The following is a 26,774-nucleotide window of genomic DNA, read 5'->3' as shown; positions in this document are numbered from 1 at the left end:
AGACATGTTATTATCATCTTGTGAACTATTATCTTGTGAACATGATGAATGCCACCTGTGGGTACATGAGAACTGGAACTTAACCACCCAATAACACCATATAAGGCTACTATGCATCCTGCCCTGCATGTGATATATTTAAGTCCAGCCTTTAGGGATCTATACAGGAAAATCGATCATTTTTAATGGCGTCAGCACCAGAATTAAGGGACCTGTTAAAGCCAAGGAATGGGGGAAAATAACGATTGCTGTTAATGCCATGTCACATGAGGGTCATTCTGTCATTGAAATAAATAAGAAATGGTTCCAAATAACACTCCTCCACAGCGAGCTTCCAAGTTATGAAATATCCAATCCATTAGTGAGAAAATAAGGCTTCGCTAACAGCAGGTTAATTGGTCTCCTATGACAGGTCTGGATTACTCGTAAATTGTGTTCGTGTATAAGAGAAAATTATTTTAATTAAAATAAAATTGCTGAATGCGGCATGTTTTCTAAAATCAACCATACAAGCCACTGAAGGAAGAATCTGTTCATATGAGTGGCTCTCGAATGAGGCCCTAGGTCTCTTATTCGACACATTGCCAAAACCCTGATGCCTGCATTACCCATGATGCAACCTTACTGCCGACAGCTTGGTTGGAGATTTGAGCATGTTATGCTAGTAGGGGCTAATATAGCCTCAAGCCAATAATCACAATCAGAGAGGAGGAGCAGCTAGGTCTGGTAAGCTCTTTCTAATTCACTCATCTCTGGAGCCACAAAGGGCTTTATATGACTTTTTGTCACATATGCAGGATACTCTCCAAGATCTGTAAAGACTTTGAAGTATAAAATCGGCGGAGCTCCCCTTTCAATGTGAAAATAAGGACAGAATAAAGAAAATGCAAACAAGACAAAAGAAAGAAAAAGTACAAAGGTAAACAATCAATATGGCTTACCTCATCCAGTTTCTCAGTCTGTGACTTGAGCCGACACATGCTCAGACCCATCTCACTGTTCTCTTCCTCCGCCTGCTTGACTCTACAAACACAACATCCTGAACATCAGTCTACTTTTATATATAAGCTGTGTGGGTCCCTTAGTCCACAGTACATGCTGTAGCGACAGGTGACTAACCCCATGTGGGATCGGTGCGCTCTATACAGTCTTACATTCTGCATTTTCATCCAGGGGGATTAAGGGCCCCTGGATAATGTCCAGGTGTTCAAATTGAAAAAGCCTACTCTAAACTCAGCATCAGATCACACACTTGAATTAATTCACACATGTGCATATGACTACTTGTGTGTTTCTCACCGGTTGGTCAGCAGCTCTATCTGTGTGTTCTTGTCCCTCTCCATTTTGCTGTAGGACTCTCGGTGTCGCCTCAACCCATCCTGCAGATGTTGTTCTGCTCGCGTCTCCTGGTCTTTCAGCTGCTCCTCGAGCTCATTAACCCTGTGTACTAGATGAGTGTTCTCCTGCTTCAGCTTGGACTTGAGATCACTGCTCAGCAGAATCTCATTCTCGAGTTCGGCCACCTTCTTCTCCAGAGAACTCACCTGATAGAAACAGAGATGGTTTGTTTAATCCTGCATTTGTGCCATAGACATGATTCTATTTGCCAATTTATTAGATAATGTATGCTGAAAAATGCTGGCCAGTATGAAAAGCTATCAACAAAACAAAAAATATCACATTGGCACTAAACAACAACTCATTCCAGACTCCCAAAAGACCATTCAAGGCTTGAGAAGGATAACCCTATTCCTTGAATTTGCAGACGTAAGAGGAACCCTGACAGGGTTCATCCTGTGATTAGCATTCTCAATTTACGCTGTGCATCCACCAGGAACAACTCTTTACTCTGTGATTTTAGTGCCAAGAGTGTAAAAAGTGCTGACAGTGAGACATATTTTAAGTGTAATTTCACCCCCAGGTCTGAACCTAAGTCCACCCACTGCGTCAATTTGAAAAAAATGTAAAAGAGTGGGCAAGGAGCTGAGAGATGAAACCACGCCAGCTTCCGTATGACAAGAGCCTTGAAGCAGCATCACCAAATATGACACTGACAGAAGTTTGGAAAATAGTTTAATTTCCAGTCCACAGAAAGGAGAGAACAGACAGTGCTGTTTGTGATCGTAATGCTACACAGTGTTTACGGACAAAGTAAAAGCTATAGAGGCTGTGGACAGAGGTGTGGAGATGGGTCTGATTAGAGGATGTTTATTATTTCATGACGTAGATTATTCCCAAAGAGTCATCTCTATCTCTGTATTTGCCTTGCACGATTAGGGCTGATTTAAATCAAAAGATGGCATTTTGGGCCATTTTCGATCATAACATATTGATTTTTATGAATTTGTAAAGAAATGTCCATATCAACCTGCATTGATGTGTTTCATTACAGTACAGTCATATTATTTCATTCATAGCTTAAGAAAACATTTAAATGTAAAGTTAGCCTTTAATCTTTTATGAGCTTTCAGTAGTCACACAGAAACAGGAAGAGTTACTTCCCACAAGAGCTGAGATTAAGGGTCTGCTGACACAGATCAACGTGTGTACAAACACAACTGCACACATCCAAAGAAGGACAAGAACACAATCACACCTTGTCATTGATGTCGATGTCACAGGAGTCGATGCTGTCTCGGAAAAGGTCCTCCGTGCTGCCGTTGCTGCTGCTCAAGTTGCTGTTGTGAAGCAGCTGCCTGCTCAAAAACACAGAGAAACACGAACTTGAGGATTCTGGCCAGAATAAAAGATAAACCAGGTGAGGACCATACATGAGTGTACACACACACACACACACACACACACACACACACACACACACACACACACACACACACACACACACACACACACACACACACACACACACACACACACACACACACACACACTTCTGATAAAAATAATTTGAGAGCAGCAAGGTTTCTGATCCATTACTGACATTAGCAATATTGTGAACATATGAATGCAAACTAGAAGTACAACCTCCAGACCTTATGTTTTGGATTTGGATTTGTCCATCCAAAATGTCATCATGTTATCCTATTTTGGATTGGAGATTGTCATAGTTAGCATGTCAGTCATTATTCTAAAGGCCCAAAACCGTGTTTACTGAGGTCACAGTGACCTTTGACCATCATAATGTAATCAGATGGACGTTTGTGCCAAATTTGAAGAAATTCCTTCAAAGTGTTTCTGAGATAACGCCGACTGGACAACCCGAAAAAGTAACACCTCTGGCCACGGCTGGCGCATTACACTGTGGCATAAAAAGAGGAAACAGAAAGGAGAAAGAATAGAAGAACGGTGAAGAGAGCAATAAAGTGGTAGAAGTAATCAAACCAGACAGAGAGTAAAGTAGAAGGAAGAGAGCCAAATCTCATATTGAATACATAGATCAGGTCTGACAGGCCGTTTTCACCCTGTCGCTATAACTCAGTTGCTGTGGGGCAAAAGAGGACAAAAGCCTGGATAGAAAACATTTCACCGAGTACAGACCAACAGGCCATGAAGAGGGACACGCAGAAAAGCGGATGTCCAAAATGTCGTTTTCCCCCCCACAAAAAATACAAGATTTAACAGCATGTCTGGTTTAAGATCAGATTAATTCCATCCAGATCTGAATTTTTTTTTCCTGAATAACCAGTTACTAATTAACTGGCTGTTGGAACACAATGGTCGGGCAGCGGAGTGATAACTGATCTTCCAGTGTGTGTGACTGTGTCAACAAACAGAGCAAACACATGCAGCACAGGCTGTAAAACACATGAGCACGGAGAGGACAAGTGAGTGACCTTCTCTGAAGACACACACACACACACACACACACACACACACACACACACACACACACACACACACACACACACACACACACACACACACACACACACACACACACACACACACACACACACACACACACACACACACACACAGGTGAGTGACTTACCTTCCAAAAGCAGTGCTGGAGATTTTCCTGTTGGGGCTACAAAAGGGAAAAACAAAAAAATAACGATTATGGTGAGTTGCCAGGGATATGTTTAGACTCACAACTCATAAATGCAGTGGAAGTTTAACTGCTGGCAATTAAGGTTTAGGCTATTCAGCGTGACAGACATGCATGCAGGAAAGAGAGAGAGAGAGAGAGAGAGAGAGAGAGAGAGAGAGAGACGCTGAAGGACATGTCAATGATAACACAATTCCACTGCTGGTTCAGTGAGCGGGGTTTCTGTCTGCTCAGCAACTGTCTCAGGGGGACAAACGTCCAAAGACTCATTCAGATTGATGCGTCTGTCTGGGCTGGGTTTCATATCGGATTAACAAAAATGAACATGCTGTAGGGCCACAACCAAAACACACATGATCACTGTTAAGGCTTAAAGAATACAACCTAAAACGCAGACAACTCCCGGACCAGACAACGCAGGGATAACGAACTGTCAATCACAAGGTAGCCCCGCCCTAAAGCAGACCCTTCTTTATGGTCTGTTTGACTCTGAATGCACCATAATGTACTAAGTGAAAATCATGCTGGATTGAAGAAGACTTGAGAGACTGATACCATAAACTTGTGGTTACAATGTTTACTGTGATAATAAATCAAGTGAGAAGTAGGGTCATTTTCTATACAATCAGACTTCCTTTTGCAACCAGAGGAGTCGCCCCCTGCTGGCTATGAGAAAGAATGTAAGTTTAAGGCACTTCCGCTTTGGCAAAAACAGAAATGATCACTGCTGCATGTCAAACCACTTTGTTAAGTATTATGAATATGAGGCTCGTAGTCAATAATGTCATATACTACAAAAAGTGCAAGATCATAGAACATCTCCTTGAATTAATTATTTCTGCTTCAATGGTATAACATTCTCTAAGTGCCGCAAGCTCTGAAGAAGCCCAAGAGAAATGTATCCTTTTCAAAAATTCGACTTTTTTCATATCACCAAGAAATATCTGCCGAGGGTGTCTGAGAGGCTCATCTTCCAGGAGAATCATCCAGGCAAAGTTTAACAGAGTGAATCACCTGTGGGACTAAATGATTCCCCTGCAGCTAATACTTCACTCCACCTAATGCCACCTTTGAAGAAGTTTAACAAGCTACGTTCAAGAGGAGAATTACTGCTTGCAGAATGTATCTTTAATCTCTGGACTTTAATCGGCACAAAATGCACTCATTTATTATTGAACATTTTGGTGTGAAAGTGCATGTGATTTTCATTACGTGTGCTCTCATGTACAAAATGTCGATTAAGTTTGTGGTTTCACATTTTTATGGTCACGCTACAAAATGTTAACCTTGACTTCCACCCATAGGTTATTATATTACATTATAATATAAGTTCAACCAAAACGTTTTTTTTAAACCCACATCAGAGGACAATCCTTGCTGTCTTATTTAGTGTGATCTGCAGTCTTCTCATATCTCTCTGAGCTGCACTGTCGTCACACTCTTTAAAAAATATCTGTAATATGAGCCGACCATCAAAGATTGTCTTATTTAACTTATCACTTTAATTTAAAACACTGCCATATTCTTAAATACCACAAGCCCAAATTCTACCTGTGTTGTAGTAAGTTCTTTTCATATTTCTTTTGTTTCATTTCGATTTTAAGTTACTGATTTATTTTTTATTTATTTATTGATGAACATTCATAAAACCGAGTTTGTGACTCTGCTGCTACAGTGATGGTTGTTTTTTCTATAAATATAAATGTGCATCTGAATTGGCACACTGAGGGGAGATCATTTGTGTGGGATGCCACATTTAAAGCATATGTGAAGAAGAGGCACCATAAACATAGATTGCTTTCTACCGTTTAAACAGGATTTCATCCAATTGACAGCATTCATACTATAATCATGTCTTATAATTCAAGCTATAATCAATTCATGGTATGTCTCCTCATCTAGACAGATAGATAGATACTTTATTGAGCCAAGGACATTTTTTTAAATATTATACCCCCGTTTTAAATTAACCAAACCACACTCACACATTTCACCAGTTTATTCCCCATGCTTCAGATGATTTAATGTTAATTGTGTATTAAGGAGCTTGACCCGCACAAGTGATCCTTTAAATATTGTATGCTGCTCAGTGGACAAATCCTTCCTCTGTCCATTCTGAATCCACTTAGTCTTTCTCAAAACTCAACCCTTGTTTGGACTGATCTGTTGCCTTTCATCAACTTTAGAAACACATCTTTCTTTATCAAAATCCATTCCCTCCAGGTCCCGTTCAGTCTGTATCCACTTCCTATGAGCTCACTCCATTCAAAGTGATTTCTCTAATTATTTTCTTGTTCATTCTCTCTTAACTATTGCTCCCCCGCTCTCTAACTCTTTCTCTCTGCTGCTGTCTTCGGAATTATTCATAAGGGGGAAGCATAGGTCTAATTAGGAGAGATATGTTGGATTATCGAGGCGTTTCTCTCTGGGGAGAAATCCTGCAGAGTCTGCAGTGATAACCTCACCGTACCCACAATATTCATAAACACTATGATGGATGCTATTTGCACCCAGGTGTCAGAAGCCGACAATACAATTTGCATCTGGGTGGAATAACCAACTATGTGTCTATTTACACCATGTGTATACAGTCTGGTCTCAACAACCAGGTGTCCACCCATTACATCGTTGTACAACAACCTTGTGTCGGCATAGCCAGGTAGCTGCTCTGTATTAATGGTCACCATGGATTATGTTTCCAATAATAGATTACCTATTGCAATGATTGATGAGATAAACACGGGAGTGACAGCCTTACATAACAAGAGGGCCGGATGGAGGCTGTTTTTAATGAGGGGTTGCAGTAAGGACTCGTGCTAATGTAGTGTTTAATTTCCTAAGCTATTTCCCAACAAGTACAGGTAAGATCGCTCTCTGGCACTTTTTAATGCCACTATTTCGTCATATAGACTGATCTTATTTATTGCTTATTTTAATGAGTTTGCCTAGCCGACTGTACACGTAATGAATCATCGTCAGGGAGAATTAGACTTCTTGTGCGTTTTAGCCCACACAGTCTTTAAATAGCTATTCATAATTTTGGGTGGCATCTTTCCGCTCCTCTCCATTTCTTCTCTATACTCCACACCTAAATACTCATTTCTGTTAATCAATTCTTCCGTTCTGAAGAAGCCTTTAGCATGAGAGGGGAAACGTCTCCAAGAACCTAAAGTCCAGTCGCTTTCAACAAATCTTTCAAATATTACCGCAGTTGTGTTTAAAACCGCCCAGCTAATCAAGGCTAATTTGCCAAAGAAATAGGTCGCCCTACCTATTTTCACTTTTTATTGTCTTTCTGCTACAGTAGATTTCATGTGGAGTTATATCAGGCTTACTTCAAATAAAAGTGTCGTGAAGCAAAGAGTAGCAGGGAATACATGCATACAACTGGCATTTGGTGGCTGTAGATCTTTTGTGAGAGTTGTCGTGTGCTTGTGTTCGTCCTACCTGTTAGACTTGAGGTTTTTGAGGCGAACCTCCAGGTCATTCAGCAGGTTGACCTTTTTGCTGCACTGAGAACAGTAGACATCCATCAGCTCGCCGGTGTAATGCTGACGCACCTTACGAGGAGTCTGGCCCGCGCTGTCAACACACACAGAGACATAAGCAGTTTTTATCTGGACAAGTACACTGAGGAGGAATCATTCTAATTACATGCGCCTGTGTGGACACACGACCCTTTGAGACACACAAAACCTTCTCACCACAACACAAGAAAACTGGTCTGGCTATTCACTACATGTGTACCGGCAATACAAACTGAAACAGAGACGGAGAGAGAAAGATGTGAAAGATCGAGAAGGTGAAAGAGAAAATGTGTTGAGATGATCAATATTGATCAGTAATAGCAAGTTGGTTGGTTGGATGAATATCTGAATCCAGAAATATAACTTTCAGCCTCCACTTAGTGTATGGTGTTACAGTATGTTGGGAAGATGCTGACGCTAACGCTTTCAAGAGAGCACTTAGGTCACGAACAGAAACCAATATTTGACCATTTGTGGCAGTTTTAATTCTACATATTTACACATGAATATGTTAAGTGGGCACTTATATTGATATTGAGTTGTTTTAAATTAAATTAAATTAAAGAACAGCAGATACAGAACTACTTTTATTGGTTATATGTAGCCAAACCAATAAATTACTGAAAAATCAAAATAGTTGTGCTGCGTAGTTATTTTGATAGAAAATGCATTTTCTATGGCAGATGGGGTTTTCTGGTCTGGAAACACTGATTTTCCTGCAGTGTATCTAATTACACACTAACTGTTGTTCAGCCTCAAAACCTCTAAATATTTGGTTTAGGAGGTGCTACACCAACATTAGCAAGTGAATCTTTAACCCACTCTGTACTGTAGTTATTCAAACTTTTTTCCTCCGTCGTGTTGTTCCAGACTTCTTGTAAATCCGGGGCCCCATTTTGAATTTAAATCTGCATGCCAACTCCATTCGGTGAGATTTGTCTGCTTGGTATGCGTGGAAGGAGCATGGAGCAGTATTGCCACTCTATCAGCCGGGAGACTTAATCCCATTAAACACAGGCCTTTTGATGAATATTAATGCGGCCTTAAGGGCAATAACTCCTAAGATACACTTCTACAGTCACAACTCAGAATAATATGAGTCAGGTTATGATTCTGCAGAGTGGAACCTCAGAGTGGGAGCTACAGAAACAGGGTCGATATCTTTAGCATTACCAGCAAAGCAGCACACACACTGTATGATTGTACCTGCACTTAGTAGCACAGTTGGTGCTGGGCCAGCGAACCTTTGCTGCTGGGCCCACAAGAAATGTCATGACTCATCAAGAAGGTGGGATAATAATTATGCAAAGGCTAATTAAGGCTGTTTTCACAGTACCGATCGTCTGTACTTTTCTCATGTCACTCCCTGTCACACCCAAAACAACAGCATAATGATTTTGAAACCAGTGATGTCATCAGAACAAATGGTAATCATCTGTCATGATGCACTTGGTTATATAAGAGGTTTCGTTTACATAGCTGACTTTCTGTTGCAACAAGCTAACTTGGGTAAAAAGACGACGTGAGCATGAGAGTGAACTTGAGTTTCTTCTTGAGATGTTGGGCAGAGACCTAACGTGTGTGTTTTAAAATCAATGCTTGACTTTTATTGCAGTCAAGACAGCAAAAGTAGACACCACCAACATGTTGACCAACAACATTGTCATGTTAAATAGCACTATGTAAACTCTTGTTTGCAGACCATTAACAATTTACAGTATTTCCTAACAAGGTGGCCTTTTTTTTAATTCATGAATTCATGAATTCTTATTATATTTAGGTTCAGTACTGATCCCATAGTGCTTTTATTCCAGTACATTAATAATGTCCTTAACGTTTTCTCACCTAGAGGGAACAGATGAGCCGAGGTCGGAGTACCCGTTGGTACGAGTCTCGTCGTCCAGGCAGGGGCTGCTGGGAATGTACTCTGGTTCCTCTCCTTCTCCGTAGTCTTCAAACTGCTCCTCATTCAGAGAAGCCGAGGAACGAGTCGACAGGTCAGAGGTCACTGAGACGCTGGTCTGACCACACCTGAGCAAAAACAGGGGGGATTTGATACTTGGTTACATTCATTATCTTTATTCCGGGTTGTGAATTAAAAGTGTTTCAGATTCAGTTCTGACCAAAGTTGAAGATGATGCGATTAAATCTGTTTTTTAGAGTATGGAGCCTGTACTCTAAATAAGGTGGGCATCAATTGCACACTAAATTCAAAATGGCCGACATCATGTTGGGTTTTGGGTATAGCTCCGAGAGGCTTTTTTTATACTTCCCCACATGTTACATCTACCCAACTCATCCCCCTAGCACGTGACCCCTAATAGAATAGAAACAGTGATTTTGCCCCATGAAAGAAGGTCTCGACTGTATGCAGATGTGGCCTGAAGTAAGATTCAGAGACAGCAAGAAAGAAAGAAAAGCAAAAGAAAAATGGAACAAAGCTTACTTCTCCTCAGGGAAAAAGAGACCCCCAAGTGCGTCTTCCTTGTCTCCAGGTCTGATTGGCCCGTCGGAGGTGTCTGACCCTTGGGTGCTTTCCACTGCACTGTCTCTGTCGGATTCCCTCTCCCTGGCCTCGTCTGCCACCCCCTCCTCAGGCTCCTCCACCTCTCCCGGGAACAGCTGGCACTCAGGCACGAGGTCAGGATAGGCCCGTGTGCTCATGATGACCGGACAAAGCCGCTCCTTCTCGCCACCCTGGAGAATGATGGGAAGAAAAGAGAAGTTACACCGTGGTTATAGTGCAAACATGAACTGCTAGCAGCTAATGTAGCATGATTTGTTGTGCTGCAGAACTATTAAACCACTGACTATGTTCATATCCCTCCAAAATACATCCAGACAATGGAAGTCCTTAAGAAGAATTAAAATGGCACGACTTGTTTTGAGAGAGCTGTTCACAAATCAGGATTGCTGCGAGTATTAACACTTGTGCATTCTGGGTGTTAGGTTGGTCTCCCCATTTAGTAAATTCCTTCACTGTGGGAATGGTATTAAGATGATATAGGGGGGGTCTGGTGGGCTAGAAAAGCTGAAAAGGCAACGGGTCAAAGGTCACAGGTCACGCTCCATCTAGTTCCACTCTTGGACGGCTCTTATCTCATCGAACGCTGCAGAGAACAAGGATTTATCTCAGCATGACTGAGCTCTGCAGCATGAAGGAGGAGGAGGGCAGGTGAAGAGCTAATCAGAGAGCAGGGGGAGCAACATGTTGGGGGGTGAGGAACGCAAAGGTGGAGAGGGAGGGAAGTAGTCGGTGCAGATGGAGGTGGGGGGAGGAGAATAAGTGTAGCAGAGAAGAATTAAACAAGTGAGGAGAAGAAAAGGAGAACATGAGGTACAAAGCCAAGAGGGAATGAAAAGGAATTAGAAGTAGAGTGTGAAGGCGAGAGTCGACGAGATATTAGAGGCAGAGAGATAACAGCATTCAGGTGGGTATAAGACAACATAACAGACTAATAAAGGTTTCAGACTGCTCTCTGTCTCTCTTACACAAACAACCCTGAATTTACATCCTGTAAGCTTCGCTGATGTCGATGTCTCGCTTTAACAGCCAATTATCAATCGTCGGATTTGGAATGTGAGGAAGGGCTCAAATCAAAAGTTATACAAAATAACATAATCTACGTCAATTATCAAATATCCAAACATGATTTTTATTTGATCCTTACCCTTAAAAAAACAAAAGCAAGCATATTTGTATTTGTGTAGCTTTCCATGGTCTGGGTGGAAATGAATAGGGGGATGGGAGCTTTAATAGAGGCAATATAGGCAATATAGTATACAGGTCAAAATTGCATTACATATTGTTTGAATTTTCTGTAACAACAGGAAATTGTTTTTATAATGGGAGGAGGTCATGAGGAGTAACAAGTGAATTAAGTAATTAATTAACTTTAAAAAGTGATGCGGTGCATCCAGATCCAGATGAAAATATCGCTGGTTTGAACTTCCTGAAGAAAATAAAGACACATTCTCTATTGGCCATTTTGCATGCACTTTTGAGATGGTCTGTAAATTATAAATATGAATAAAAATCAATCCTGTTCACATCCGTTTAGAGGTGATGACCTTTTCATATCAGAATAATGTATTCATATGTTCCTATCCAAAACCCAACTAACCACACACACAACCCTACATGCCTGTACAACCAAATTAACGGGAACCCACTGAACTCATAAACCGACTCAGTGTGCTGTTACAAAGAGCCAGCGTGGGGTCTGGGCTGAGTCACTGAGAATAAAACCAAGGATAAAGATCTCTTTAGCATTCCTTAGACCAGTCTCCTTATTTCCCTGCAGCAGAGGAGGAAACAGTGAGAGGCCCTCTCTGTACTCCACCACAAACTAACAGCAGGGAAGTGTGACACCTGTTGCGCTCGTTCTGAGGAGGTTTTCTTCATAAGTAGTGTTCGCTGGCATAATACAAACAAAGACTTATATACACAAATACAAAAATACAGAGCTAAGAGTCTCAATGTGGGTTGAAAAGGTAAGAATCTCTGCTTATGCAACATGTTTACATGAACACTACAATATCGCTTCATTGGAAGAATAACATACCGGTATTCTTCTACTGGATGAATTCATTATATCATAGAAATAGAATAGGAGTAGAACAAACATTGAACTGGTGTAACTGTTTTAACAGATATATCCATGGTCAGTTGACTAGTACAAAAGAAAATGGCAATTTTATTTGTTAGCGACGCTACACTGGTAGCGTCGCTAAGTAAGCTCGTCTGGTGACCGCAATGTGCTTTCCTACACTGTGACACACGTGACTTGTTCAATTTTACGCTTCGTAACATTACTCCTCCACTGCCCATTTGAGTCGTGACTGCAAAACCTCACTTTTGTGAGTCTGCGACTTGCCGTAAGTCGGTTTAGTTTATACGGATTCAGGCCGCTACAACAGTGGCAATGGCAACGGTACAGTAAAAATTGCTGCCTCTCTGACCGTCCTTGGACACTGATTTGAATGGAAATGTCCGCTCTACTCTCCTTGCTGACAGCTGCTTTTCAGGCTCTGCCTGTCACTCTGGTGAGAATAGTAAAACTGTGATGATGGAGGGAGGAGCTGCCTGTTTACAGTGTACCTGCCTGGGGGCTGTAACTGCCACAACACAGAGTGTTAGGAGTTGCTCGATTGCCCTGAAGAACAAACATAGCTCGCCTAAAGAACAGCATCCAACCTGCCAGTGGCTTTGAACAGCCGAGGCATGCTTTGAGCTGCGGCGGCTCTGCCAGAAGCCAGATACGCCTTCGCATCACTCTTTGGTCGAAAGAGGAAGTGTATTACCATTAAATGTTTGCTTGGGACATATCAGCTCTGTTATTGATGATTTATCAGCATGGTCCTTCAGCTGAATTAATTTACGATGGTCGGAGACCTTTTAGTGTTTGGTGCCTAATGTATTATATCAACATCCATTTTATATTATTAGAAAATACAGTCCAACCAGGCTTGATACAGGTAAATGCTTTACAGTCAAAATGCATACCAAATATCTAGATGATGACTTCTAATGGGTCCAAATGCACAACAAAACTGTATTAACTGAAAGAGAATAGAGATAGAGGGAGAGAAACAACTGATGTAATAAGGATGCAGCTTTATAGCATTATTCATTATGTGGCTGGCGACAGGAACCATTATGTTTTTGGGTTGGTCTCTCTGTCTGCCCTCTTCTTGCACGTCATCTCAGGAACGCCAGGAGGGAAATTACATCAGACGTCCACTTGGACTAAAGAATGAACTGATTAGAATTTCGTGGTCAAATGTCAAAGGTCACGTTGACCTCATAAAACCTGCTTTTAGACCTTACTCAAGAATTCATATGCACATTACGTTGGTGGAGACATACAACCATGAGTCGATACTTCTAGTTTTTCATAGCTATTAATAAAATAGGAAAAAGACTTCTGATCTCTCTGTAAGTCTGTAGCTGCAGGGTCTGACCTAGTTAAAATATCGTCATCCTATCTTTCCTTGGTTCCTTCCCACTCTCCCAGGTGAGGCTAATGCCAGAGAGGAAGAAGAGGGAGAGTGAAGCACACAAAAGACAAGTCTCCCTTTTCTGAGATGAGAAATCCAGTTCGAGTGAACAGACCGTTGCTGGTGTTTGTGGTCCATTTGAGCCATCATTTTTATGAAAACAGTGTGAATGTGTATACAGTGTGTGACTAAGTATATGTGCACAACGACTACTAGCTACCAGTGCTACCCCCTTAGCAGAGCGCTGTACAGGTGCCGTGTTCAAAGGTGAGCTTCATCTACACATCCTAAGTGAAATATTCACTGTCTCACTTCTCGGGGAAAATGCAGGTCAAACAACAGGTACAGTTGCTGTGCAACAGTTGTGCAGCCTGTTAGGCATGTATGTGAAGGGAGAGGATCTAACACTGAGGGGCTCTCAGGGAAAGATCTATTATTTACATCCACTGCAGCTGCATTAGAAATGAAAGGAGAGAGGGGAAAGAAAATAAATAATAAAGCGAGAAAAAGAGATACTACATGTCAAGTAGAGGATTATTGAATAAGGACAGATTGTAGAGCAGAGAAAACACCAGACTAACAACTAAAACAATGCTACAGTGCAAAACACACACCTCGACTTCAGCAACTGGGGAATAATTTGACCTCCTTGGCAGCGATATTAGTTTTCAGCAGTCGATAAATGGGAGATTATGTAATCTGAATGACGACTACCAATCACATCACAGAGTGCTGGAGCTCAAAACGCTGAGTAATGTATTTGTCACACGACAGTTGTTGAGCAACATTGTGGAAGATTACAGTATTAGAACATTTTGAGATGCAAATTATTTTATTACATTGCAATTGTTGCTACAATAGTGGTTGCTAGGGAGGCCAACATGCAGCATGTACATGTTCGACAAAGAGCAAAACAGGTGAGTGCATTCAGAGAGAACACTGAAAGGTTGATCTCAAAGTCCTCTTCTTCACTTGCTATCTTGTTTCCTCTGACGTGACCTGCAGTCAAATCATGACATAATCCAAATACATGATGCAAATTCCTCCTGGCTGTATATGTAACACAGAGGAACTATAGGAAAGGCTATTCTGAGGAAGTCATTTGAAATTATTCGTAGGAAACTGAATATAAACGTGTTGCTCTGCAGGGCATGGGCCAACTGTTGTTAAATTTGGAAGACTAAAGCATAAAAAAATATGTTCTCACACACACACACACACACACACACAGTGACACAAACTAGTTACTCACTGAAAGGCCAATTATATTGAGGTTACTCAAAGTCATCAAACGCTTTATCAGGTTGGACACCAGCAACATTGTTGGAGCCGTCATTAAAAAAGATGGACTCTCCATCCGTTTCTCCTCACAACCCTTTAGTTTGTGCCACGGGTCAATACCAGTTTAGTGCTGAACATATCATTAATCTGCACTCCTGGCACAGTGGAGAATTATGTGGATGACGATGCATTTCATGGCCCCATTGATCGAAGTGTGAGGGAGAAGACGGAGCTGAAGGGGTGCAACTTCAGTATCTTGTTTTATCAGCTGAAACGGCTGCTAGGAGAGTGGGATTCCCACATGTGTCTAATTCAGTTTCAATCATAAACATGACTTGTTTTTTACTTAAAAAAATAAATATATACATAAATATATATAAAATATACCATTAATATCAATAGAAGACAAATGAATCAAGAGGATTCTTGTTACAAGTTGACCTGCATCAGATCAATTAAAATGTTTTGCGACAAAAGTTTAAAGGAACAGTTCACCCAAAAAATTTGGATTTTGGGGTGAACTGTCCCTTTTACAGAGATACAACAGTCGTATGAGGCTTCAAGTGAGCTATGATCTCTATTGAGGACCAACCTCTGAAAATATTTCAGGCACATTTTTTGGTTTTGTCACATGAGCAAAACTAGATTAAAGGAATTATACAGCTTATAGGGTTTTAAAAAGGTGTTGTTCCTGTTGCCTATTTGTTGCATAACTAGTTGGACAGTAACCATCTTGTTACTGTACAATCGAGCAAAACAAGTGTTGTGCAAAAGACAAAGGAGGGCCAAAGTGAGATGGAGTGCTACACCAGAACGGGGAGGGGTTGGAGGAGCAGGCGTGCAGACTGACTGGATCGATCCACACTGATGAAGCTTTGATTTAGTGTGAGTCAGCAGCAAAGGGAATGGAGGATGAGCAGAAGAGTGACGGTCAAATTCAAAAAGGGGGGAGTGGAGAGGATGGATCGGGGGGAGAGGACAGAGAGAGAGAGAGGGAGAGAGAGAGAGAGAACAGCAGTATCTCTGCTTGTGTTCGTCAGAACGAGCTCCAGAGATGAGAGGCGTTTCTCTGCAGAGGCTTTATCGCTCTCTCTTTGTTCATTTCAGCCTCTCTTACTGTCTGTCTCCTGTTGTTCTGAGCCCTGAGCTGCTCGAGCGCCGCCACCAAAGAAATATTTTAATGCTTCTGCTTTGATACTCAGCATTTGGTCTCTTTTTACCGCTGGGGGCTTCTGTCATTCTGAGCCTCAGATCCCACCAGCAGGTAACGGGAACCTCTGGGACAGCAGAGCATAAGAGGCTTTACAGAACTTTAAAAGGAGATTCTCATCCACAAATGTGCAAAAAAAAAACAAACAAAAAAAACGCTGAAACGATTAGTCAATTACTTGATGAGTCAATTACTTGGGTTGTTTTTGACATTTTTGTAGACAAATCATAGTATATTAGAAGTGACATCATTGGTTTATGGAATGCTGTTTTGAAGCCTCAAATTCTGCACTTTGCCTGTCGCCATCTTGTTTTTTTGCCCATGGACATATTGTTTTTTGGATGTTGAGGGTGGAGCTACAACTGAACACTGAATAAGACATTTTTAGGCAACTAAAATGGTTGCAATGACCTTTCACGAACTGAAAACACTGAGAAAGGGTTATAAGATGGAGACAATTCCCAGACCAGACTGCGTGGGAGCGACCTGTCAATCATAGACATGCCCCTTAAGCATACCCTTATTATCTGATTTGACTCTGACCATCATTTATTAAATGAAAATCATGCTGTATCAAAGAAGACTTGAAATGAGCGATTGAGACCATCAACCACAATGTTTACTGAGGTAATAAAGTGGGATTTGGGCTAATTTTCTCATAGACTTCTATACAATTAGACTTCTTTTTGCAAGTGGTGGAGTTGCCCCCTGGTGGCAATTAGAAATAATGAAATGTTAGGCAACTATAGCTTTGGCTTCACTTTTCAGACCCTCAGGTTGCCACCTGGGACAAACCAGCAATTCATGGAGAAAACAATCAACATGACTCTTTAGCTATAGTTCAAATTCACACACATTGACTCTTCAGCTGTTGAGTACGGATATTAATCACAACTATTTTGATTGCTTCTATTCCACAGAATACCATGTCAGGGGAGCTCGGTTTGTTCATGCTTCTGCCTGTGTGTCGGTATGATTCAGCTCCTATGGAGAGCAATACTCTTTCTCCACACGCACACACTTACACATTACTCAAAGGGGAAGTAATGACTCGTATTTCGCTACCATTTTGTTCAGTCAACACTGTGTGAGACTTTTAGAAAATTAGATACACACACGAACACACACACACACACACACAACTGAGATACTGTATAAAAACACCTGAGACTCTCCATCTCCCTCTTCTTCCTCCCTGCTTATTCATCTCTAAGTCAAAACTGGAAGCAAAACATCACCACCGGGGCTATCAGAGCAGCCTGACTCACACAACTTGCACATGAGTAAGAGCGTCACACACATACATTTGTTTCCACCTGAGTCTAAACAGGTAGCTGCTTGGATTACCAGGAATGTTGCGCTGGACAAAGGACAATGTAGGGAGAGGCCGGGAGCAGAACAGTGGAGACTGTGTGGAGGTGTTCTCCATGAAAAACAGTTAGGAACCAGTAAGAAAGCCCAACAGGCCAAACAGTGAGTGCCTGTGCTTTCTGTGTCTGCTACATGAAAAGAAAATGTCCTGAACAAAGTAGTGAGTTGAGTTTAGCTCACCCCGGCAATAATTAAAAAATGAGAGTAAAGGGTTTGAACCAGGTCGTGGTGACAGTTGAGCTTAGCGGTTAATTAGAGTGCTGTCAGCCAAGATCCTGACAAGTGTTTGAATCCTGACGTTGGTCTGCGTGTGTGGGCGTGTACCTGTATATACAGTAGGCCCGTTAAACAAGGAGAACTTGAAATACATCCCTTGTTTACAAGCTATTTAACTGTTCTGCTGCATCGTTTGTGCGTGAACCAATGAGTGAACAGCATATGTAATTATGAAGGGAAAAAAATCCCCGAGATCATGACGAGACAATTAGCTCCATGACTTCAAGAAGCTGCACGCAAAGCAATCTTTGTTTCTGCCGACTGCTGCTGGGGTGCAGCCGTCAGTGAAGGCTCAACATGTCCAAGTTTGTACGTCGGTGGTGCAACATGGACATGACGTATAATCGATAGGTTGTTCCACTCATTATCACTCAGGGCTCAACTCACATTGCATCCCGCAACACTCGATTCAATGGGAGTCATCAGGGCGACTACGTGCACTTCTCATATACATGTTGATTGTATGCTGCTATGATGATGGAAATAAAATATATTCAAATTCATTATTTCATGTTATAATTATAGTAATAAAGCTTTAAAATGCAGATTCTAAAATATTCTATGCACTACTTTCTCCGATGCGAGTTGCATGATTGTTGTATTCTCTGCCAGCCTCCCCCAACGTTACCGTCCCGTTCGAGTACACCAACATGACGTCTACCGTCTGCCTGAGTCCATGTGCAGCATTTACCCTGTGCACACGTGTTCCCAACCCTTGAGAGAGAGAAACTAGAAAGTAACAGGGAAGCTAAATGTTTGTTATGAAATCCCACATGTAGGCCAAACAGAATCTCTGACATATTCAAATGTAATTAAGAGAAGCCGTCACTCCAAGCAGGCAGGTGTTTGTCGGTTTATTAGTGCATTTGCTCTCTTGTGTGCCAGCCACCTGTTCTTAACTCTGGAGTGTTTCAGAGCTGCCGACAGGAAGTTTGAACAAGACGCGAGGAAGTCGGCGTTGACCCACAGAAGTCAAACCAAAGTCATGAGTGTGCTTTGTTGTTGTAGCTACAATGGACAGCGTGATACAGCCCGATGAGGCGTGAGCTAAGCAGGACTGTCGGTGAGAAGACAAGTTTGTCTAAAACTCCCAACAATATAAAACAGATAAAAGCAGCAAATCGGGTTTTCTTCGAATTATCATCATCACAAGTATTTTTTTCTGTTAAGTTCATCTTCAGGGACAAGCACAACTACCTGACTACTTAGCTGCACAAGCACCGGTCCCTGTCCAAGTCCGTCCTCCCACAGCCAAAGTGTGTTGTGTCTAGCGTTTTGAATGTCATCAAACTCATGTCCAGGGAAAAGAAAAGAAAGTCTTTCTTTAACAAAGTGCTTTGTCCTTCTCTCAAGCGGCCGTTTGTCAGCCCTCTCACTGCCGCCCGTTGAATGGGGGATTCAGTCGTTGGTGGCGGTCCCTCAGCAGGTGGTCAGTGGTTTCTTTCTTCTCTCTCTACATCAATGTATTAGAAAGTATGAGGGATTGACTGTTTTAACTCCTGCAGATTAGCCTCCATTCCCCCCGTACAGGTCCGTCCTGCATGTTAATCTAGTTATTCTAGTCCCGGTGTACACTGAGCAGTGTCAAAGACACGCGGCTGAATGTCAATCTTGTTTAAGGAAACCATACCAAACAATCATAAAAAGCTATACTTGTGTAACCATAAGCCAAATGACTTTAGTGGGAATGAAAACTGTTTTTTTTTTTGCCCGGGACAATCAACAGAGGAATGACTGCTTGGCTGAAGAAGAGTTAATCTCGTTATGTAATGTCCAGTCACCGGCCAGGAGCATTCAAAACGAGTCTGACGTCACGTGTTGCTATTCAAATCCTCACAATAAAAATAAACCTCACCTTGCCTTTCTATTTTTGGAATAATGAAAAGATATTACAAGGTACAAAAAGTATCAGTATTTTTAAGCAATGACATCGTCACGAAGACAATCTTTTTTCTTTTAACCTAACCGTAAAATAATTTACGTCTCTGGTAAATTACTTTTTAAATATAATAATACAAATCAATCCCATGTCTGTAGAAATCCTACATGTCAGTGTAGTTGGTTCAAACACAATGTGATGGTATAAACTTCCCCCTTTTCACTGAACTACGGCCTGAACCAACGGACTGGAAGACCTAGAATCACACTCAGAGAGCATCATGATGTAAGACAATAAAAATAACCGAATATTAATACTGAAAATGTTAAATACGCAATATCAACAAACAACAAACCTGCTGTCCTCACATTTACGCTATCTTTTCCTGTCTGTCTGTACCTGCACACTTCTATTGATCACATTCACTCTCTGGCATCGCGCCTCCTCACAGCCACCCTGGTTTCCAATTAATCCCATTACCATTAGACATGTGTTGAACCGAAACAGAGCCACCGTGACTGAAGCGGGAGAAAGAAAATGAAAGGAGACACACTGGAGAGCAGACAGAGCCGGCAGGAGAGACAAGACAGTGATGGCACCGACAGCTGAGCAAGACAGACGGGGAAGCTGTGAGGCAGGGTCAACTGCAACACACACACACACACACACACACACACACAAACTGGGGGACAATGGACTCTGCACTGCCGCTCAACTGCCCCCCTCCTTTCAACTTGCCAGTCTCTAACTCACCTCCTGAACGTATGAACTATCTCTGCTTCCTTCATTTTTTGCCATTCTTGCAGCACTCAATTGGGTCTCTTCTCTGTTTTGTTCTCATTCTGTCAAGTGATATTTCATCAGCCCCGTTTTCCAGCGGGTTGGATGCAGTGTGGTTGCTTACCCCGTTTACTAGTGAGGGGAGTCCATGGTCAGTGATCCCCCTCTTTCCACCTTCAAAGCCCTCATCCACTGAAGTCATCCACTGTCCACCACGGGGCTAAGTCCGTTGTCTCGGCTCTCTCACACGCGCGCGCACACACACACACACACACACACACACGCACACACACACACAGGTGTTCCCTTCAAAGGCGAGAGGAGGAAGCGTCGGGATAGTCCAAAGGGTGAGTCCGTGTTAGTGGTATAGTCCAAAGAGAGGCAGAGGAGCGGAGCAGGATGTATCGTTCACTTTAAAACACTGCACCGGCTGCCTGGCTTCTCCTACACCGACGGAGACTGGCTCTCACACACACGCACACACACACACACACACACACACACACACAAACACAGGCACAGACTTTGTAGCTCACACACACTCACACACTTTCTCGCTAACGCCGGCTGACTCGCATTCACACAGTGAGAGCTCAGATCAGGCAACAGTTGTTGAATTCACAGCCCCTCCTCCCCTCCCTCCCCCTTGCGGGCGGTTGCTTGGCAACTGGCTTCTGTGGGCGGGGCCTGTGAGAGTCCTCACATTGCTGCACACCCTGCTCCCCGGCTGCCGCCTACTCAGGCTATATTTGCATATGAAGCCCGGCCCCCGCCTCAGTGTCTGACTCTGCTGGGGAAGAGGCCGGAGTCTGTGTGGGCCGTGCAGAGGGGGAGGGAGGTGATTGTTGTCACTTAGACTGAAACAGTTTGTCTTCAATGATGCAGCGGATTCCACAAGATGGGTCAAAAAGAAAAAGACGTACGGGTTAGTCACAAAGGGAAGGAGAAACAAGGGGGGAGGAAGCTTTAGATAGAACAGAGGCGACGGAGAAGCAGCTGGAGGCATTGGTTTGTTCACTTCTCTCAGCGAAACTGTTAGATGACTTCAGAAGATCACGCCTAGCTGCAATTTGTCCCAGAATAAGGCATCAACCAAGCACCAGTCATGTCAGTTGTCATATCAGTCAATTGATCAATTAGAAAAGGAATCGGCAACAAGTTTTGTCATTTTTACGCAAAAATGGCCAAAATAATCTGGATCAAGCTTCTCCAATTTCTCAGTCTTCCATGTTATTTGGCGTCTGTATAAAAAACTTGGGTGTTGAGAAGATGATGTTATTCTGATTATACCATTCTCTGACAATTTATGAACGATTTCCTGATTATTAATGACTCACAATCGAAATAATGTTTAGCATTATAATTACCACAATCTAATCTCATTCATCACATAAACTGTATTTCCCTCTAATATAAACTCACTACGATCCAGTGACTTCTCAATCCCAAACAACAGGACATATTGGTTGTTGGGTCAAACTCTGGTTAATCCAATGAAAGAGACTTAGAATTAAGTTGTAGGATCTACAAATCCTCAAATATCTCAGGAAATCCTTTCAAAAATGCATGCCAGGCGATATAGATGCACACGCTGTTTGTCTTGGTTCCTGAGAATTTGTCGTTCTACAATGCGATGTATTGATGTGATTGTTGAGAAATGATGTGGCAAGACTATCATTGTAATTAGATGAATGGAAACTCCTTTGAAACAGCGCAGACGTTTAGGGAAATATGAGAGTGAACTCCATAATGTTCACCACTGTTTCTTGTTCAACTATTATCTCAGCTCTGCAGGGCATTTCAATCGTTCTTTCAGCTGCTTCTCAAAGCTTTACTCCTGGCTTGTATCATTTTTAGCTCCTATTCTAGTTGGATGCTGACCAGACCGTCTTGTCTTGATACAGAGAACTTCCAATTAGAGCTCCAAAAATGGGGTTCTCACATGCCTTACTGCCACAACTACTGTTTGCATGTAAAATTCAACTTGTTTTACAAAGTACACAGATTGCATACTGAGCAGTCAGATAACACCGTCAGCGTGTTTTCATGGCCAGCATATCTGCGTCCCGGGGAAGCCATACATTTCCAACAAGATGACCTGGTTTTAATTGTGCTGCACAAAGCAATACAGGCGCAGGACAAAGTCTTGTTTCTACAAACAGAGTACCACCTGCACTTTTATATCTCACATGCTCTACTTACACTGCTTATGTTTGGTCGAGAACTGGCTGATTTATTAAGCTGATTTCAATAAATATACTGTACATGCATGTTTATTAACCTCTTAAGGAGACACAAATTGTCTTTGAAATAAGAGTTGATGCAATTTGCATGAAAACTACCTAACTACTAACTAACTCGGTGATCTGAGAAGTAGCTACATAGCAGAAAATGTAGCTAGGCTATGCCATGGACCACATTGTAAGTCTAAATCTATAATATTTTCGATTTTTTTATTTCACTTTGTTGCATGTGTTTGTGTTTATACCTTTGAACCCATCACCAACACGATTGTATTTCACTGTGAATGATTTCTCAGATATATTATACTATATTTCTGGTATTATGATCCGTGTCATCTGAGAACACCCCTGCCTCCCATATTGCTGTTGTCCTACTTATATCTGAAGGACCTGCTCCCCGTGCTGTCCAGACATAAATCACACACTCTACTGCCTCACAACAAATCCCCTCTGGTCTCTCTGCCATCTGAAATAAATATGATCGCTTTTTCTTCTGCTGTATGCTATTGTTGTAGATTTAGTTGCACTCTATGGCTATTTTATAGATTTATATAAATATGTTTTTCAATCATATTAAGCTTTATTGTTGTTATAATGATGATGAAATTCCACATTTCCTGGTTATGTGGAAAACTGTTTCCAAGCTTCTGTTTGTATGCGTGTTAACTCGGGTTTCACTGCTCCATGTCTTCTTCCAGCCAAAAGTTTATCCTGCTAAAATAACAAGGAAATGTCAGTGAACTTATGACCTTCTTGCCATCTCGTTCTCTCTTCCGCCGCTTGACATATTTGCAGTGTTTGGGCGTTTCATCACCGGTACTCCGGTACTCTGCATGCTGGCCAATCTCTGTTTCTCATACACTGTGTCTGGGAGCCACAGATGCTTTAGGCCAGATGTGAGAACGCTGATGGAGTGATGAGAAGAAGACGGAGAGGTGGTGAGAGAGACGAAGAGGAGGAAAGAGATATGATCCCAACTGAGGGAGCCAAATAAAACCGGATTATCTGGAAAAGGAATGCACCCCTCCTTCTCTCTTTCTCCTTCACTCCTGAAAGATGTTGGCAGTGGCTCAGCCAATGGCCTGTGGGTATTTGTTTATGTGCAATTTGTTAGAGGGCTGGCCCCTTTCCCCCTTTTCAAAGAAGCCATTTACGATTCTATTCATGTCTACCTGCCTCATTCAGAAAGCAACAATTATGTGTGTGACCGAGGGCCTGTTTTTTTACTACGTGTGTTCACAAAGTGTTAACACAGTTATGTTAATGCTATTCAGAGTGGAGAAGACATTAGAACTACTTTTTTGTAATGGCGTATAGAGAGGAGTGAAGGGAGGTGTACTATTAAAGTGATGAAGGTTGATAGAAATCTGCATCATTCCCATAGCCAAATACACACATACAGTAGTAATGATAATACAAAAAAAAACAAACCTAATAAATGTGCATGTTGCAGCTGAAACAGCTCTGCGGGGATTCTCAACCAGCTGCTGGGGTTCGCAATGCAGCAAGACGAATGATAGAGAGGAAGAGGGTGGGGGGGGAGATAGATGGAGTGGGAAAGGCAGAGGCCCCATAGAGAGAGAGGGAGAGGAAAGCAGAAGAAGCTTATAAGAAATAAACGAGGCAGGGATACTACCAACCAACCCCTATTTGGGCCAAGTGCCAAAAACACTGCCGCTACTTCTTGCCTATTCAAATGCATGCCCAGATTCACGTATGCACACAGGAGCACTTCAACTTGTATACTTAGATTTGTCTTCAGAGCATTAATTCTCTTTTAAATGATGTAGAATTTATGACATTATTGATAACTACACATAATCTGATTGCTCTTCATATGCCATCATTATCCTCCATCATTACAGAGGGTCGAGGTTTGGAGGAGCATATTTAGATTTGGGCATCAGCTGCAGGGCCGAAGATTTGGCAACATGCAAGCAACACTTTGTTAAATTCACTATGATGACAATGTAGGTGGTGAATGCAGGGGGTCAGATAGAGTGCGAGCAAGCGAGTAAGTCAGTGAGCAAGCGAGAAATTGAAAAAGAAAAATTTTGCAGGATCATTCCTGCTTCTGGTTTGAGTTCGCCGGGATTGACTGAAAAAAAGTGAGACTATGAATAACTGAGTGTCAGTACACGTGAGTGAAAAATGTAGAAGATGAAATTTGGAAGAGGAAAGGAGGACACATGAAGAGGAGGAGGAAATATAAAAGTCAAGTGAAATGAATGACAAAGCAGTGAAATACATCTCGGCATTGCGGAACCAGAGAGAGCGTGATGTGCAACACACTGGCGTTGACGCTAGTGTGACATACAGGGCTATACATATGCATCAGATTGATCAACCATTTTACAGCCAACGTCATGATTATGATGGAAAACATAGGAAAGCCCGGAGGCAAACACAAATCAGCTCAGAGAAGTGGGCTAAAGGGACACATTGAAAATATCATCTTGCTGTGTTGTGTGATTCGAGGCTCTATAACAGCAAAATTGGTGAAGCATAAAGAGAGAGAGAGAGAAAATGTTGCTATATCCTTCTGTTGTCACAGCAGACTCTAATATTGGGGAAATGGACGGATGCTCGCTATTGAGCCTGTAACCAGTGTAGCATGAAAGCATGGTGGAATTAGCAAGCTATCGAGCTAGCTTGCTCATCTCACCTTGCTTTCATGAAACACTGATTACATGATATAATCCAAACGCTGCTACGGCGAGCTCCGTGGCGGTGCTCACACTCTGGACTCGGCATGTCGCAGCTTGCCGTAGTGTCGCTCTTAAGCCCAAGTTATGCTTCCGCGTTGACACAACGCAAGGGGGCTTACGGACCCCTTACGTCCTTGCGGACCCCCCTTACGTCCAACGCAAGGGCCTGACGTGCACCTCTCAAAAATCCTAGACGTGCGTCGAGGCGACGCAACACCAACGCAACACCAACGCAGCGGCATTGGCTGTGATTGGTCCACTAACTACATCCGCTGGAGACCGCTTTTCCGGTTTCCACTCATAAACACCGCCATTTAAACTTTTAATACTTTTATTGTTTGCACCTTGTCGCTTTTGCACAAAGAAATAAAACACTGAAAAATTGTGGATGTTTAAAGCCGGAAGGTAAACAAATAGGCTATACGAGGCTAACGACGATATACGTCAAGAGTCTCGGTCGGTTGGTCAGTCTTTACAAAAACCATAGCGCCCTCTACTGGTGTGGCATTGAATTGCATTTCGACACGTAAACCCAACGCAGAAACATCACGGTCTCCAAGCAACTGCGTGGCCATTGCGTGGCCATTGCGTGATCACTACGCGGAAGCATAACCTAGCCTTTAGAGCTGCCTCGTCCTCAGAGGGAATTAAAAAGCAGGTATTAAAGGAAAAAAATTAGTAGTATTGAATGCGTTTCAATTCAGAATCAACGCGTCATCTGATTGGCTCTTCTGATCAGCCTTCAGAGAGGCCACCGATCAAACCACTTAGAACGAATATCAGCTTATTGGGAACAAATATCAGCTGATCGGTGGCTGCACCTGCACCAACATGATCGATATGTGGCAATAAACTTCAGCAAAGCCTACAGAAAATAGATTTTCTTGCACAAAACCTTTCAATACAACATATTAAGACTGGATGGATACAGGCAAAACTCATTGAGTGCCAGAGTAAAAAGAAAGTGCTTATTGTATGTCACAGCAATTTATAAAGCAAAATGAACCAAAACCGACATCCCTACTATAAACTATTAGCCTTTTAAGGGAACAAAAGATGGCACCATCCAGCTCCATCTTTTTAAGTTCAGCTGCCTGTTACACAATAGAAATGACCTCCGGCACAGAGCAGCGTCTGTATTCATGCCGGTATTGAAAATGATACTGTCTTGATTTCGAAATACCCTGGTATACTGTAATACTGTAGTACCGCCCAACATTCCAACATGCTTTAACACTACAATGGCTTAGTGAAATAGAGTCGAACAATGATCTTGTGGCCAGCAGCAGTGCTGGGTCTGGGGTCCCTCTGCCTCACTCCTCACCACTAGGAGACTCCTTCAAAGGGAGGACAGCACGCATGACTTGCACACTGGCGTTTGAGAACGAGGTGTAAACCAGTGGCGGCTGGTGAGAAAAATGTTTTGGGGGGGGGGGGGGGGGGGGGGGGGCACACTGGAGGGCGGGGGGCTACTTGAACATACATTTTGC

The 26,774-nt window shown here is 42.3% G+C and overlaps 1 protein-coding gene across 4 annotated transcripts in view; it reads right to left on the bottom strand.

Moving 5' to 3' along the window:
- The window catches only part of rab11fip4b (RAB11 family interacting protein 4 (class II) b), a 52,681-nt gene that overhangs the window by 7,903 nt on the left and 18,004 nt on the right, over positions 1-26,774 (bottom strand). For 2 of the 4 annotated variants that reach the window (XM_084006321.1, XM_084006323.1), the window contains exons 1-8: positions 20,458-20,912; positions 9,983-10,233; positions 9,382-9,567; positions 7,457-7,591; positions 3,953-3,988; positions 2,597-2,696; positions 1,300-1,544; positions 942-1,023 (exon numbers count right to left, since the gene is read on the bottom strand). In XM_084006321.1, coding sequence (XP_083862447.1) covers positions 942-1,023; positions 1,300-1,544; positions 2,597-2,696; positions 3,953-3,988; positions 7,457-7,591; positions 9,382-9,567; positions 9,983-10,233; positions 20,458-20,535 — 1,113 coding nt within the window. In that variant the 5' untranslated portion in view covers positions 20,536-20,912. Of the gene's footprint in view, positions 1-941; positions 1,024-1,299; positions 1,545-2,596; positions 2,697-3,952; positions 3,989-7,456; positions 7,592-9,381; positions 9,568-9,982; positions 10,234-20,306; positions 20,422-20,457; positions 20,913-26,774 lie in introns of those variants that run through there. The other 2 variants (XM_084006322.1, XM_084006324.1) reach the window with 2 other exon arrangements.

This window comes from Eutrigla gurnardus (assembly GCF_963514095.1).
Source record: "Eutrigla gurnardus genome assembly, chromosome: 3".
NCBI lineage: Eukaryota > Metazoa > Chordata > Actinopteri > Perciformes > Triglidae > Eutrigla > Eutrigla gurnardus.
Note: the sequence above shows the minus strand (reverse complement) of the source record. Positions and strands in the feature narration are given on the sequence as shown.